Source organism: Vigna angularis, chromosome 10, assembly GCF_016808095.1.
Source record: "Vigna angularis cultivar LongXiaoDou No.4 chromosome 10, ASM1680809v1, whole genome shotgun sequence".
In the NCBI taxonomy this organism is placed as follows: domain Eukaryota; kingdom Viridiplantae; phylum Streptophyta; class Magnoliopsida; order Fabales; family Fabaceae; genus Vigna; species Vigna angularis.
In genome coordinates this window covers 20,702,207-20,717,729 of record NC_068979.1, presented here as the reverse complement: position 1 = coordinate 20,717,729, position 15,523 = coordinate 20,702,207, and the positions used below count along the sequence as shown (strand labels likewise).

The window sequence follows — 15,523 nt, the reverse complement described above, 5'->3', positions numbered from 1 at the left end:
TCTATAAATACTTATAATAAGAGGCAGAGAAGCAAGGATTATGGTAGTAATTAAAAAAAGGCAATTAAAAACTTCACTGGGAGTTACTTTCAACATCATCTAAGTGCCCATTGGTCATTACAATTAACCACTAATATATACGACCACGGCAATAGAGTCACAATAACTAACGAAAATTCAGACCATGATATTGTCATTTTTGCTTCAGTTTTACCTCTTCAAACACTTCCCATCAACCTGAGTATGGCAGCCTGCAAGTAATTCATGAAAGATTAAACTAGATGAAGTAAATGAGAAACAAAACTTGATTTCTGAATGTTTGTGCTAAAATGAAGACTGACCCCAGTTTGAGGGACGTATCTGAGCTTTCATAGTCCTGCGGAGGTCCTGCAGAATTGCAAACGTAGGTGACAGACTCTGAAGACTGACCTTCATCCATAACAAAGTTCTCAGATCCGGCACCACCACGTCTTTGACCATTAACCATGCCCGCCACCTTTCGTGCAACACAATTACACAATATATACATTCTATGTTTCATGTTAAAATTAGAGACAAAATTTTAAAATAAATATCATACGTGATGTTTTAGTCGCTCGTTCTCTTCCATCAATACCATTCCCTGCAGGTTCACTTAAAGCTTTATTTGTCGACCAATGCAACATGATTAATCTGTGGAATGTTCAGTTTCTCACCTTTCTTTGGAGATCAGCGATCTCTTCCATAATTTTCTCTCCCTGAAAATCAAAAGGGTTTAATCAATTATATAAAGTCATTAGGGAAATTATTCACGAGATAGATTTATGCATGCAAGACCTTCTTTTCTATCACACGCCCCAATCCAGTTTCTAGAGACCTCTCCAGCTGTTGCAATTCATCTATGTTTAGACCCTGAAGATCCTCTCCTCTTAGCTGCCTGCATTTCTTTTTCCTTGTTATATATGTTTACATTTCAACAAACAAATTCATTTTCAATCACGAAATTCTCAGACTTTGTACCTTAGTTGATGGCTCTTCTCGGCAACTTCCTTGCTCAATCTGCTGCAGTTGCTGTTTTCAACCAGCTGAGTAATCATTTCAGAAATTAATGATTAATTGCCATTGAAGTTTTAAACCTATGAAATAGTTTTATTCTGAAAATTTAACTCATTTTATCCCAACCCAACGTATCCAATCTCCTAAACATGGCGTCAGAATTAAGTGTGACAACACGCGATCATGAATTTACTTTCTCATGAAATTGTGGTGAATTCTGTAAGTAGTAGTTCAACACCTAATGTTACTTTCTGTTGAACCAAAAACAATTCAACACGAAAATGTAAGTACCACCAACCTGCAACTCGAGAGATGGCTGTTCCATCTTTGCTAGGTTCTTTGAGTGCAAATGATGCTTCTCAAGTATCTCCTTCATGCTTCATATGACAATGATATCAAAGTCACATCATGGATACATTAAAAACCACCAAGAAATTAAAGTAAACTTAAGATCAAACATCCACGTGACGTTGCATAAGACCAAACAAAACATGGTTGTGTTTGTTTGTTTTGGTTGTTTCTTTATTTACAGGCATAAAGAAAAATAGGCAACTCCCAGTTAAGAACACCAGTATCTGGAGAACACATTGTACTTGTCAAACTACCTATTTCAACAAGCATCACTTACAACAAGACTCAGCGTTCGATCCGTCAAGATCATAACTATCTTAGTTGAAACTATACCAGGATCCTTCGAAAGGCTTTTCTAAGAACAACTTTTAAGCAACAAAAGCCAAATCCCTCTTAATATATCTCACCAATTCCTTTTTAAATCTAGTGAAACTCTAATTATCTTTTCATCTATATTTCTCACTTTTCGCAGCTATTACTAATAAATATTTTCATAATAACAACTTCTAAAAGAAAAAAATCAATTGCTCTATTTTTAAGTTGAAATTAATTTATTTACTAATCACAAAACTATATATAAAAACCTATGTAAGAAAATTTCTGTGAAATAGCTCTAGTTAAATTTACCTGATGAAGAAACAACTTTTTTTTCTTTGAAAAGTTTCTTAAAAGAGAAACATTTCCAAATATATAACACTTTACGAGATCACTTCGTTTGATGAGTCCAGTCTTGTCAAATCATATCTAAACAACTCATTTATATTGTATTTAAAACTGTATTTATGACTCATTACTTCTCTTACACCAACCAGCTTTTCTTAATTCCTAAATAAAAACTCTGTGCTCTACCTCCCATATTGTAAGCCTTGGAAGACGGAAAGTAATCAAAATGACAAGGTACATGTAGAGCAGCAGCTTTCATATAAGAACAGGTTAGTAAAAAAAAACCCACAGATTAGGCAAATCAATGTCACTTAACAAGGATAAGTTGGACAAGTTTATCCATAAATATTTTTAATAAAAAAAAATTATCAATTAAATTAACTTATTCTCACGTTAAAAAATAAAGATTTAATATTTTTTTTATAAAATTAGTTCATAAATAAATTAATTTCAACTTTTTATTTTTCTTACTCCTTTTTCTAATATGCTTGAGAACTTTGTTGGGGAAAAGGTGTTATTATTACCAACGCTAACACCGACCCAAAAGAAAGCCAAATTCAGCTTTCCAAGCACAATATAGAATATATAGTACTTGTTGCATATTCAGTCAAACTATCCAAGTAACATTGATTAAGGTTTCTCAAGGAAAATTTTACAGGCTCCCTGTTGCAAATTTGCCTCTTATAAGATTAACTCAAAGAAAACCCATTATTTCTTCTTTCAGATTGTCTAAAAATGTAAAAGCAGATACACAAATCCAATTACTTGAAGCATAAAACCTTTTGAAAGCAATAAGTCTCTAAATCATGAGTGAAAAAAATTAAGGCGCAAAACGAATGGTTGCTTATATCAGATATCATCATGATGATAATTACTGCCACAAACCAGGGCTAATTTGGCATGTACTATTTCATCAAGTTTCTGCATACTTTCATCTGGGATTGTTAATGGTGGCGAATTCATTTTCCAAAGAGTTAAGCCCACAAATGTCACATGGATAACCCAGGGGATTGCAGTGACTCATCATTCTCTTTTCTCACAATTGTCACCCCTTTAGCCAGTTTTTATATTACTATCTCAACAACACTAAAAATTCAAAACAGCTACAAGTTGACGCATCAAAGAAGCAATATGATTGGATAATCTTGAATAAGTAAGAAAAATGTGTGCAATCTTATATTAGCTCAAAAAGATGACAAAAAGTGTAACAGTTACACACATCCATACTTCTACTGACAAAAACAAGCTTTTCATCTCATCACTGTGTTTCTATAAACGACTTGATTTCAGGAAAAATAAAAATTGTTTTTAACATAGCAAATAACTTTGGTTTTATCTAAGCATTGTGTTTTCATACATTGTAATCAGAAAGAACAGGTAATATTATAAATTTGTTTCCTAATCAGAATTAAACTTATAATCTCAGCAATTTACCAAAGGAAATATTTCATCAGATATCGTCATTTAAAGTGAATATTTGAATTGGAGAACAACGTCTATGAAGTACTGAGTAAATAATCATCATCATTTTCTTTCCCAGCCACATATATGCAGCATATAATTAAAAATTTAATTATAAAAAGAAAAATAACAATGATTGGCCTTGTTTGATAAAGACGATAGAAATAGAGAGAATGGAAGAGAAAAGAAAATAGAGAAGGGAAAAATGAGTGAAGATAGAAATGGTTTGATTGAAAAAATAATGGAGAAGAAAGAAAATAAAGAAAATAGAAAGAAAGATTATTTCTATTAAATAATAAAAAATATGAATATATTTATTGCTATTATTTATTATTAATATTTTCTATTATTATTACTATAAAAAATTGTAAATAATTCTTTAAGATCATTCCAGAATATTTTTTTTCAAACAAATTCTTCTAATATCATTGTGGTAAACTATGTAGCGAAAAAAAGTAGGTGAAAGTGCACAATAAGGTGTCTTTTTCTATTTTTCTCATGAGTTCACCGAGGAAACAAAAGAGGAGGTTGCCACAAATTTCATTGCAAATCAGCTCTAATCACCTTGCCCAAATTCATGTCATCCACTCAAGTTCATCCATTTCTTTCAGTTCATAGATGCTTCATGTATTATAGTTAAAACTATGGTAAGTAATCGGTACAATCTGATAAATTTTTATACCTAAAACTCTACAACAAGAAAGCAAAGGAGGAATGGTCAACAAAAAACAGACAATAGAAATGAACAGTGGTACTGAGCTTCAAGCACAATGCACACAAATGTCTCAGAAGCAATTAAATAACACAAGACAACCATGAAGGCCGAACAAGTATATCAGAAGTCAGAACTCTCATAACTCAACTTCCAAAACACTGTCATGTTCATTAAAATGAAAACTCACCATCTATACCAGCCGAACCAGTATATACATGGTTGGTGTACGCAAGAATGACTTCATGTAGCTAGCTAAGTTCTGAAAAACTCTCAATATAGATATAGATCTTATCTTCACCTCCCCAACCCAAAACCCATAAACTATTTTCAGACATAAACAGTGAGAAAAGAAAGAGAAGCTGAAGAAAAGAAAGACCTGGAGCTTGAGTACTCAAAGAGTTTCCCAGTAGAAGAGAAGATTATGAGGGCAACATCAGCATCACAGAGAACGGAAAGCTCCTCGGCTTTCTTGAAGAGCCCTCTGCGACGCTTGGAGAACGTAACCTGCCTGGCGGTGGCGTTGTCGATCTTCCTAATCTGAATCTTCTCCCTCGCCATATATATACCCTTCACCTTAATCTATCCTCTTTTGGATAAACAAGAAAAACAGAAAAAGAAAGCAAACAGCTTTAGCCTCTTGAATTAACCGGGTGAGCGAAGTACATGGAGTGAGTAAGTGATACGCAGAAGGAACCGACATACAATGAAAGAAACCGACCTAAAAAAGCAAGGAGGGCTGAATCGTTGACTATTTATGGAGTGTCTTTTGAAAAGCAAAAGCAAAAGAGTATGGTTTTGTTTAGTGTGAGAGGGACATGTGATGATGCACAGGAGAGAAGTTAATATGCAGGTGTTAACTAAATTTAGCTTTTGTGAAATCAAAGCATGGTAGCAGATCGTGGAAGAAGGTATCTGCAAGGGTGGATTTTAGTTTTGTTTATTTTTGTGGAGTGGTGTTGGTGATGGATGGTGCGTGGTTGGGTGTTGTTGTTGAGGTTGAGAGTTTAGCTGAGTAAGGAATTTGTCGCTGGATGTACTTGTGGATTTTACTTTCCTTATTCGGGGGAAGGCGTTGATATCAGGAATGTTGTTTGGTTTGGCTTGTTTGATGGTTCCAGCTTTGAGATGAAAGCCACCAATGAGAGAAAGAGAGAGAGCGTGTGGAAGTGTGGAAAAGGTATACCCTTTTATGGTGAAACACTGTTCCCAACTCTTCTCCCAAAGAGTGCAAGTTTGTCACTAATTGATTTACTGGTGTAGAATAAATTCATGGAATGAACTGAGCTTCCTTTTCAAGATATTTTTTCTTCCTAAATCCATTTTTAATGGCCAACTAGTTCGCTCAGTGAAAATCAAAGGAAACTGCCTCATTTCAATTCTAAGAGACAAACGTCGTATTCCGTGCCTAATGTTTACACAATTTGTATTTATATATTATCTGCAAAATTCAAAATCATGTTAATTCCTTTTTTATTAGTAATACTTTTATGTATCTTTTCATTTTTAAATAATTTACTCCTATAGATATTGTTTAGGGTGAAGAAAAAAATAACAATATGGAAATTTATTTTACTATAAATAAAAAACTATTATATTCAATAGACAGCCTTAGAAAGATAAATAAATAAAAATATACTTCACACCCGAAGCTGAAAGACACCTATTAATAAATTACAAAAAACATAAAAATATCTTTTACTCTTCAAATGCATGCTTCATTTTAATTAGAATTATATGTTTCTTTAAACGTGATTAGTTTGTGTGTTTATAAATCAAATTACATTTAAACCATAAAGTATAGATATATGAAACAAAGTATAGTTAAATATACTTTGGGTGATAATTTTCACTCATCGTTTGATATGTTTCTTATTAATACCACATAGTTTGGAAAATTTTAACATGACTTAATGGTGTTAAAATATCTAAATCATTGATATTACCTTAGAATATCAATATCTTTTCTTTTATTATAAAACTTATTATTTTGTTCTCTAAGATATTATCTTTAAAAAAATAGTACTACTCAATAACTCAAATCAATTAATTACAAACAATAAATATATAAAATAAATCACTTTATTTAAATATTTTCACTTTATTTAAATATTTTCACTTATTTATAATATTTTGAAAATTTCTACTTAATCACTTGTGAACGATAAAATTTATTTTTGAAATTTTTAATATATTTAGTTTTAAGTATGAAAACTAACTTCAAACATTTAAAAAAGTAGTTTAATCAGTGTATTAAAAGTACTATAGGAGCAAGAGACTAGTTAAAATTTAAGAATTTTCTTTTAAATCTAATACATCCTAATATTAAAAGTAAAGCACAAATTATTACATTGTCACTTGAATACCTTCTAAAATAATTGTAATATCATTGAAATATAAATAAAATAGTCGTGATAAAAGTTAATGTTTGAAGGTAAAGGGTTGAAATGAACGTTTAATATCTAGAAGAAGTTCAAGGGTCTCAACATTGTCTTTCCCTTCAAGTCTCTTATAATTGTTCATTCAAGTCGTTTGGAGGATATATGTAAAATGTATTTTGATGGGAAAGTCAATTTAACGTTTGATAGTTCATATATTAATGACACAATAAATGCAATCACATATATTCACTAGTACATAAAAGGTCTTTAATATCACACTCTAGACGTTCGATCCTCGAATATCCAACGTAAAAAATGACCGGTGAGATTTTTCGTAAATAAAACAACCATATAGACGTCTGTTTCCGACAAGAACAGACGTCTAAAGCCATATAGACATCTGATGTGGGGGAACAGACTTCTATATATATTTTTGAAATCTAAAAAGTCACTTTTTAACTCCATTTAGACGTCAGATCCCGCCAATTCGATTTCTACAGCCATATAGACGTCCGATATGGGCGGAACCGACTTCTATATACTCATTTTTGAAATCCAAAATGTCACCTTTTAACTCTATTTAGACGTCAGATCCTGCCAATCCGACTTCTACAGCCATATAGACGTCCGATGTGGGGAAACCGACTTCTATATACTCATTTTTTAAATCTAAAAAGTTACTTTTCAACTCCATTTAGACGTCAGATCCCGCCAATCCGACTTCTATAGCCATATAGACATTCAATGTGGGGGGAATCGACTTCTATATACTCATTTTTGAAATCTAAAAAGTCACTTTTTAACTCCATTTAGACGTCAGATCCCGTCAATCCGACTTCTACAGCCATATAGACGTCCGATGTGGGGGGAATCGACTTCTATATACTCATTTTTGAAATCTAAAAAGTCACTTTTTAACTACATTTAGACGTGAGATCCCGCCAATCCGACTTCTACAGCCATATAGACGTCCGATGTGGGCGAAACCGACTTCTATATACTCATTTTTTAAATCTAAAAAGTCACTTTTTAATTCCGTTTAGACGTCAAATCCCGCCAATCCGACTTCTAAAGTCATACAGACGTCTGATGTGGGGGGAACCGACTTCTATATGGATGCATAAAACACCGCGAACGCGAGGCAACAATTACGTGCACTTGATGTTCATCACCTTCCTCGCATTTTTTCTTTACGAGTTACGCTTTTCAGGTTCGTTTTCTCACTTTTGCACCGTTTTAAATTAATTTTACTCCGATTACATCACTCTTTCATGCATTATCTTTCATTTGAACCGATTAAAATGCATTTTCGTTGGGTTTTGGTGCAGTTTTGCTCGTGTCCTTAGGCGGCGTTCTTGGGCGGCGATTTCTTGCGTTTTGCACTCTCCAATTATCTCCATTACATTTTTAAAACCATCCAATACAAAAAAAAACGTACAATACATTCTCTTCAACTAAAATATAAAGTTGTAAACTCGAATCAGCATGAGATAGGAGCAACCCGAGAGGCCTCAAGCGAAAAAAGATCCAATCAAATACGGTGATGTTTTAGATGTCTGATCTATAGTGTCAGACGTCTGACCTGTATGGATCGGATGTCTATATAGACGTCTGACCCAATAGGTCAGACGTTTCATTAACGTCACCCATATAGACGTCAGACAGATATCAGACGTTAAAAGCCTAAAATAACAGACGTCTAAAGCCCTTTCTACACTAGTGCTTCCTATCTCAAACCTATGTTTATATATTTCGAGGTGAGTTTTTTATAAGTGACCTAATTGCGGTCTAATTAATTGGTGGTAATCACATTTTACCTTAAGTTAGTCAACATTAGACCAGAAATGCATACTGGGAAAACATATTTCACTTGACATTTTTTAGTATTTTTTTTGTTTTTAAAATACTAGTTTTAGTTTTGTATGTCTTTTAGTCCACCCATTTATCAAGATCCATAGTATTTTATCAAGGAAAAAAAAGTCCTTTAATTTTTTTAATGAATATCATCTTTATAGGTTAAACTATTTTTTCATACATGCTAAGTTATAATTTTTTAAAAATATACTATTATTAATAATCGATACTCTCATCATTGTTTTATTGATGAAGACCATACACCTAAACATGAGGTGCTAAAAAAGTATTAATTCAATTAAATTTTAAAAAAAAATATGTTTGTGATATCTAATCTTATTTGTGAACGTTTCAAACTTTGATACATTTTGGTTTCAAAATTTAAAAAATGAATGGATATAATTTTCTTAATTCAACAATGTTAAATTTCTTACTTATTAAGCATCATTATAGTTAACATTTGAGTTGGAAATTATCAAACAAGGTAAATAACTTAAATGTCAATCTTTGAAATGTCATTTGACATGTAAAAGAACTTAACACGATTGAGTTAGAAGGACTACATTTATTATTTTTTAAGTTTGAAAACCAAACTATATTAAAATTTGAAACAAAAACGAATTTTAAGTTTATAAAATTGAAAATGTATTTTATTAGAAAAAATATAAGTGAAGTTAGCGTCATAAGTTAATAGATATTAAAAAAAAGTATGAAAATCTACATTGAGTCACTCTAATTAGTTATTGTTGATGATATTTTTAATGTCAAGAAATGAACATAGTTTTAATCCATATATATATATAAAATGATGTATTCGTTTGAACAAATGGGTTGTCTGAGCGATAGATTTGTTGTGTGAATCGTATTTGTTTGTGTTGATTTACGAGAGAGTGAAAGAGAGGATTTACGAGATAACATGATAATCCCATCTCACTAAAGTTGTGAATATTTGTGAGGATAGCACACGACTTTTACCATTTTGTCCTTATGTTGCCATCAAATTTTTGTGGATGTGTGTGAGTGAGAGAATTAGTTAGTGAACTAATTCTAATGTGGGTTATGTGTATGAAGGTAGGTGAATTGGTTAGTTAACTGATTCACTTGTTTGTTGTGTGTAAGAGAGAATGATGATATATAAGTGTGGGTGAATTGGTTAGTGAACCGATTTACTTGTTTGGTGTGTGTGTGTGTGTGAATGATGGTATGTGAGTATGGGTGAATCAGTTAACCGATTTATTTATTTGTTGTGTGTGAGTGATGGTATGTGAGTGTTGATTAATTGAATGGTCAATCGATCCTTTTGTTTGTTGTTTTCATTATCTGTTTAATTAATGTAAATTGATTGGTGAAAATAAAAGAAAGTAATAGGTAACTTCTATATTTTTTAAATTTTTTATAACCCTTATCGTGTGTTCATTTACGTGAATGACGCTGTTCACGTTGATATGCGAAGACAGAATTGTGAGATTTGGCGCATTTGTTTGGCGTGATTTGAGAGCAAAGATATGAGGGATGAGTGAGATTTGAAATCCTGCCACTTTGCTCGGATTTGCAAGGATCTAGGAGTAAATGTCCAAATAGCCCTGGTTTAGATGTCCAAATAGCATTGTTGTTGTATTTGATTCCAAATTGTGAAACAAAACAAGAGCGGGTGTATTCGATTCCACTAAGGATGTATTCGGTTCTAGCGTGCACGTAACTAGGTCAAGAAAGTTTATTTGATTTTAGTACCCGTATTTGGTTCCATGAGCTATAATCGATTCTAGTTGCGGGTTAACCGATTCTAGTAAGTGAATTGAATTTGTGACTTTCAATACGAAATTTTAAAGTAGCAACAAGGTTAATAATCTTCAATTTGATGAGTAGCTTGTTTTGATGGAAGTTAATTAACAGTCAGTTATATACATATGGAAGCAACTAAAGATGAAGAGAGAGAGTGATATTGGAGAGAGTGGAAATTGAAGTTGATCTACAAGAATGAGGAGGAAAAAGAAAGAAAAAAAAAGTAGACATAATAAAAAGAAGAAAGCAAGTGTTATGTAGCATTTAGTTACTTAGGGTTAGATTCAAAAAATAGATGGAAGGTTTAAGATAGAGTTTAAACTTACCGCAATGAGTAGTATTCACCTATGCACTACACTTATATTTTACTTTTTATTTTATATAAGCATCTTATTCTACAATAACATTTATTTATCATACATAATTAAAAGATATTTATTTTTAAGATTATAAAATATGAACTACATTACATAATTATTACAAAGCATATAGTTATATTTAATTCAAAATTGCTTAACAATTTCATGTTAGAAATTCTTAGTCTGCGAACTTAAAAGTTATAAAAAGTAAAGAACTAGAAAAAGTTATTCATATAATTGGTAAAAAATTAATAAAATAGTTGTAAATACGATGAGTGAACAAAATTATTTCACTTTATTTAAATACAAAAGTTATATTCTTAAAACATTAAATTTTATCTATGACTATTTCACTTTATTTAAATAGAAATTTATTCTATTTTCATAATTTATTTTGACTTTTTTCTTCTCTTATAATAATTTTATAAATATTTATATTATTAATAAATATTATTTTATATTATTTTCACGACATTTTACAATTTTAATTTTTTATTTATTAAAATAATTTCTTATCTATTATCTCAATCAAATCATACACAAACTTTTGTGAATATTACTTTAAAATTCACTTTTAATCACTTTCGAATCTCGTAAAAAAACAGCACTTAATTAACTCTCATATCTCCTAAAATTTATCCCCTTTTCAAATTTATCACTCCAAATAAAGACAATCTTAAATCATTTCACGCTTCACAGTCTCTGTGAAGAAAAGATCTTTGAAAGGTAACACATCATTAGTCTCCGTACTCCGTATTTTCTTATGAATAAGATAGTCCTTATAATGTTAGAAAACGAGTGAATTTATAATATAGAAAATAAATAAATATGTTTCAATAATTTTAAAAGTTTACTATTATTCAAGGGAAAAGATGGTTTTTCCGTACATGAAAGACTATTTGGCATAGTTGAATTGGAATAGAATAGGAATAGCCATAGGAATAGGAATAGGCTCATATTAGTGACATGAAAGACAAGTGAGCAAGTTAACAACCATGACCAATGGCCCCTACCCTATTCTCCATCACTTTCACCTGTCAGATATGGATATAATAATCATTTTCCAATATTCGCTCTGGAAAACGATAAAACTAAAACAAATAAAGCGTGAGAAAAAAATAATTCATTTTAATTGTAATTTAAGAAAACAATGTCACAAAAGAAAAAAGAGGAAATTTATGTTATAGATTTTATAGTACGCTGGCAATGAAAAATCATGGACATAGAATAAATAAATTGACATGATGGGTCGTGCTATTTCCATAACCAGTTATATTTGTACGGTAACTTTTTTCCTTTTTTCTGCGCTCTTCTGCATCATTGTTGTTCCTTCTCTCTTTTAACTAACTCCTAATTTGTTAAGATAAAATTGTAACAATATACAATGATTAACCTAATCCGAACAATAAAAAAGTAAATTATAATAATTTTATTATGGATATAATTATAAAGATAATTCTTTATTAATGATATAGATAAAAGGTAATAAGGATAAAATAAAGTGGCAAACTTGCAATATTTTTAAATTGTTACTGTTGTGGAAGTACGGAATTATTTCTGGTAGTACAAGATCTATCTAGCCCGTGATAAAAGGAAGGAAGTACACACGCAAAGGATATAGATGCAGTTTTTTACGTGTCTTAGACATCTAATAGTAATATTACTCTATATATCGAGTGTAATCAATGGGTGTAAAGATACATGTAAAATAGCATCTTTCAAGAAAAAAAAAAAAACTATAATTTAGAATATATTTATTTTTCAATTTTGGGTTTTAAAGTGTAAAACATTTTCAATCATGGGTTAAAGTAGATAAGTTATAAAAACATCATTTTAAGTAAATAATGTGTCTTTATTATTGTATGTGTTTATATGATACATTTGAATAACACGTGTTAGGTTAGCTCATTACACTAAAGCGAAGTTTGACTATTTTCTTAGCAATATTTATAACACAATATGTCGTTTCTAATTTATAATTTCAAGACAACTGCTTCTTATTATTTTGACCATGGGAAATATATTTTCAATTTTTTAATTAAGTTAGCAAATAGATCATTATATTTTTTTTCATTTCTTCTTTTTTTCTTTCTTTTTCACTTCATAATTCATTTTGACTTTTATCTCATTCATGTTTATATCAAATTTACTATTTAAAATTTAATATTCATAAGATCAAGCTAAGTTAAGTCCCACTCCGAAGCTCAATATTCAATTTCTTGCATTCTTTTTAGTTGTTGTTTTGACCATTTTAACTAAATAAATACATGAAGAATAATTAAATGATATTATTTATTATATCTTTTGAAATGGTTATATTTAGTTCAATTAAAATTAAGATTAAAATTTCTGATAATAAATCTCAAAATTATGTGTTATGCATACAACTAAAACTTTTTTTCAAGTGTATATCGTATTTTATTACGATTAAACTAATTTATGCATTGCTATATATACTAACAGTCATTAACTAAATTCAGAACATTATTGATAACATTTTATAAGATTCCAAACAAAACATTTTATATAATCAATTTATTAATTTATATGTTATTAGTGTGTATATACATATATATATATATATATATATATATATATATATATATATATATATATATATATATATATATATATATATATATATATATATATATATATATATATATATATATATATATATATATTCTAAATGTATTAAATATATTTAATCTCAAAAAAATATGATAATATATTTACTGGTCATTTTTATACAACATAAAACTAGACAAAAAGAAATAAAGTTTATTTGATAATAAAAATAGTTTACAAAATAAAAATTAATTAATTTTGACTTTGATTCGGTTTTCTAACCTCTTAGGCGCTTACTTCTTCTGTACGTCTACAACCATAAATCTCATATCCATAAATGTGACATTAATGAACTGGATATAACAGTAGTAAGACAAATTTTGACAAATATATTTAACTTTTAAGATATTATTTTGTTAGAATTTTTCTACCTTCAATGATGATTAGATTGTTTGTGCTTATCTATTATATTGTTTAATACACAATTTCTTAAATAAATTCATGTTTGACGTGGCTGTAAAAATTATCATCTCTTTTACATAAATCATTTTATACATTAAATTCTATATTTGAGGAAAAAGATAAAATTTTTATCATATTAAAAATTTATTATTACTCAATCATCTCACATTTTATATCTTTATTTTTTAAAAGTTTCTAGAAAAATTTTATATTAATTTCCTTTTACCTATTCTTTTCAAGTTTTTTTTATATAATTTGAATCAACTTATCATTCTATTAGGTACGGATATTTTCTTTTTTATTAAGCATATTTGTTCGTTTAGAAACTATTTTCAACTCTTACGCAAAACGAGTTTTCTTAGATGTTAAATGATTAAAAATTGTTGTTGAACCGTTATAAGTTGAATATAACTGTTGTAAACCCTGTGAACTATTCATAATAGGAGTGACATTTTTTAAAGAAGACATACCAGTCAAGAAATAAAATATCACTTGCACCCCATCTTGATTCTCAACAAAAAAATCATTCATTCTCAATACAAACATTATTATGATTACTCTCCACTCACTGAGTAACAAGTTGCACCATAAAATATAGAATCACACCCTCCACCACAAACTTTATCACTTGAGTTAAAAAACTATTCACCAACCACTTTTGGATGATAATGTTGTTGTATTTTTGCATAAGCTATTTTCTCTCCATCAGAAATAACATTGAGATCCTGTTGTAACCATCTAGAATTAGATACATTATGACCAATCATTTTACAATTTGAACAAAATAGAGATAATTTTTCATACTTCACATCAACAATAAATATAAATCATGACTTTTTCACTAAAATTCGATTAGGCAAATCAAATAACAAATAAATATCAACTAAGACACGTGCCAATAAGCCCCGAGACTTATTATTGGTATAATTATCTAAAGATAAAGGTGTATCAATTCTATGTGTTATTGAGAAAATTCACTTTTGTTTATCAATACTCTAAAGAAAGATCATGAATGCAAACCCAATTTTTTATGAATTTCATGAAAGTTGTAACATCCCAAAAATTCACCCTTTAAAAATTCAAAATTTAAATATTGAATAATACAATTACGGTAACACCCCGTAACCTCATACTTAAATCTATACATGAATTTTAAGCTGAGAGTTAACTGCAAAGATAACATTGAATTCCTCTAATTTGTTCTTCCATCTCTTCCTTCATCTGTACAGGATCATGGGACGATTATTCATCTGCTCCCGTATAACAAATGCGTTATACGATCATCGCAAAATTATGATTTTTCCAATACATGCACAAATAAGTGAGGGTGAGCTAACATGCAACACATCATTTGTACAACATGCATAATTGCTTAGATATAACCATCATATAACATTTATGTCAGACATCCTCATATACCATCATACCACAAAACATCTAGACACTCATCCGGATGATACGTTGATAAGCGGTCACGGGAGGTTATGCACTTGTGATGACTTTTACTTTTTCTTACAAATGCACTTCCAAACTACTTCATACCATTCACAAGGTTAGTCCTCTCACTATGTCCAAAACCGGCACATAGACCAGGACCTCCTGCTCCTCTCACCACATAATTCATCCTTCTCTACTTGAGACTGGATGAATTATTAGAGTATCAGGATAACCTCCAACTACGGGACCCTCAACATCGACATATATACTAATACCATAACCTTTCAGAATCTCTCCATAAGATTCATACCATGATCAGATGCATAATTTCAAGTCAATATCATAAATTACATTCATCACAGTAATTTTATCATATCTCATGCATTCACATACTTTTCCCATAATTTACCTCAGAATATATATATATACAAAACACATTGCAGACTTAAAATAAGAGC

The 15,523-nt window shown here is 30.0% G+C and overlaps 1 protein-coding gene across 2 annotated transcripts; it reads right to left on the bottom strand.

Annotated features, from left to right (window-relative positions):
- Positions 1-38: 38 nt before the first annotated feature.
- Positions 39-5,444, bottom strand: LOC108319836 (MADS-box protein SVP). Of its 2 annotated transcripts, none has more exons than XM_017551123.2 (9): positions 4,928-5,444; positions 4,602-4,811; positions 1,334-1,412; positions 1,000-1,064; positions 817-916; positions 696-737; positions 581-622; positions 342-496; positions 39-251 (listed from the first exon to the last, which is right to left on the bottom strand). In XM_017551123.2, exons 2-9 carry the CDS (start codon positions 4,781-4,783, stop codon positions 233-235), a joined length of 684 nt encoding a protein of 227 aa, XP_017406612.1. In that variant the 5' UTR covers positions 4,784-4,811; positions 4,928-5,444; the 3' UTR covers positions 39-232. The 2 variants fall into 2 exon arrangements, with proteins under 2 accessions (XP_017406612.1, XP_017406611.1); XM_017551122.2 differs by having other exon boundaries at positions 4,944-5,443.
- Between the last annotated feature and the right edge of the window lie 10,079 nt (positions 5,445-15,523).

What these genes read in the sequence shown, in the direction of transcription:
- LOC108319836 (XM_017551123.2), bottom strand. Translation starts at nt 4,783, where the DNA reads ATGGCGAGGGAGAAGATTCAGATTAGGAAGATCGACAACGCCACCGCC. An exon ending in AGCCATCTCTCGAGTTGCAG is followed by an intron (nt 1,065 to 1,333) that starts GTTGGTGGTACT and finishes ATGATTACTCAG; the next exon opens with CTGGTTGAAAACAGCAACTG. An exon ending in GAGAAGAGCCATCAACTAAG is followed by an intron (nt 917 to 999) that starts GTACAAAGTCTG and finishes AAAGAAATGCAG; the next exon opens with GCAGCTAAGAGGAGAGGATC.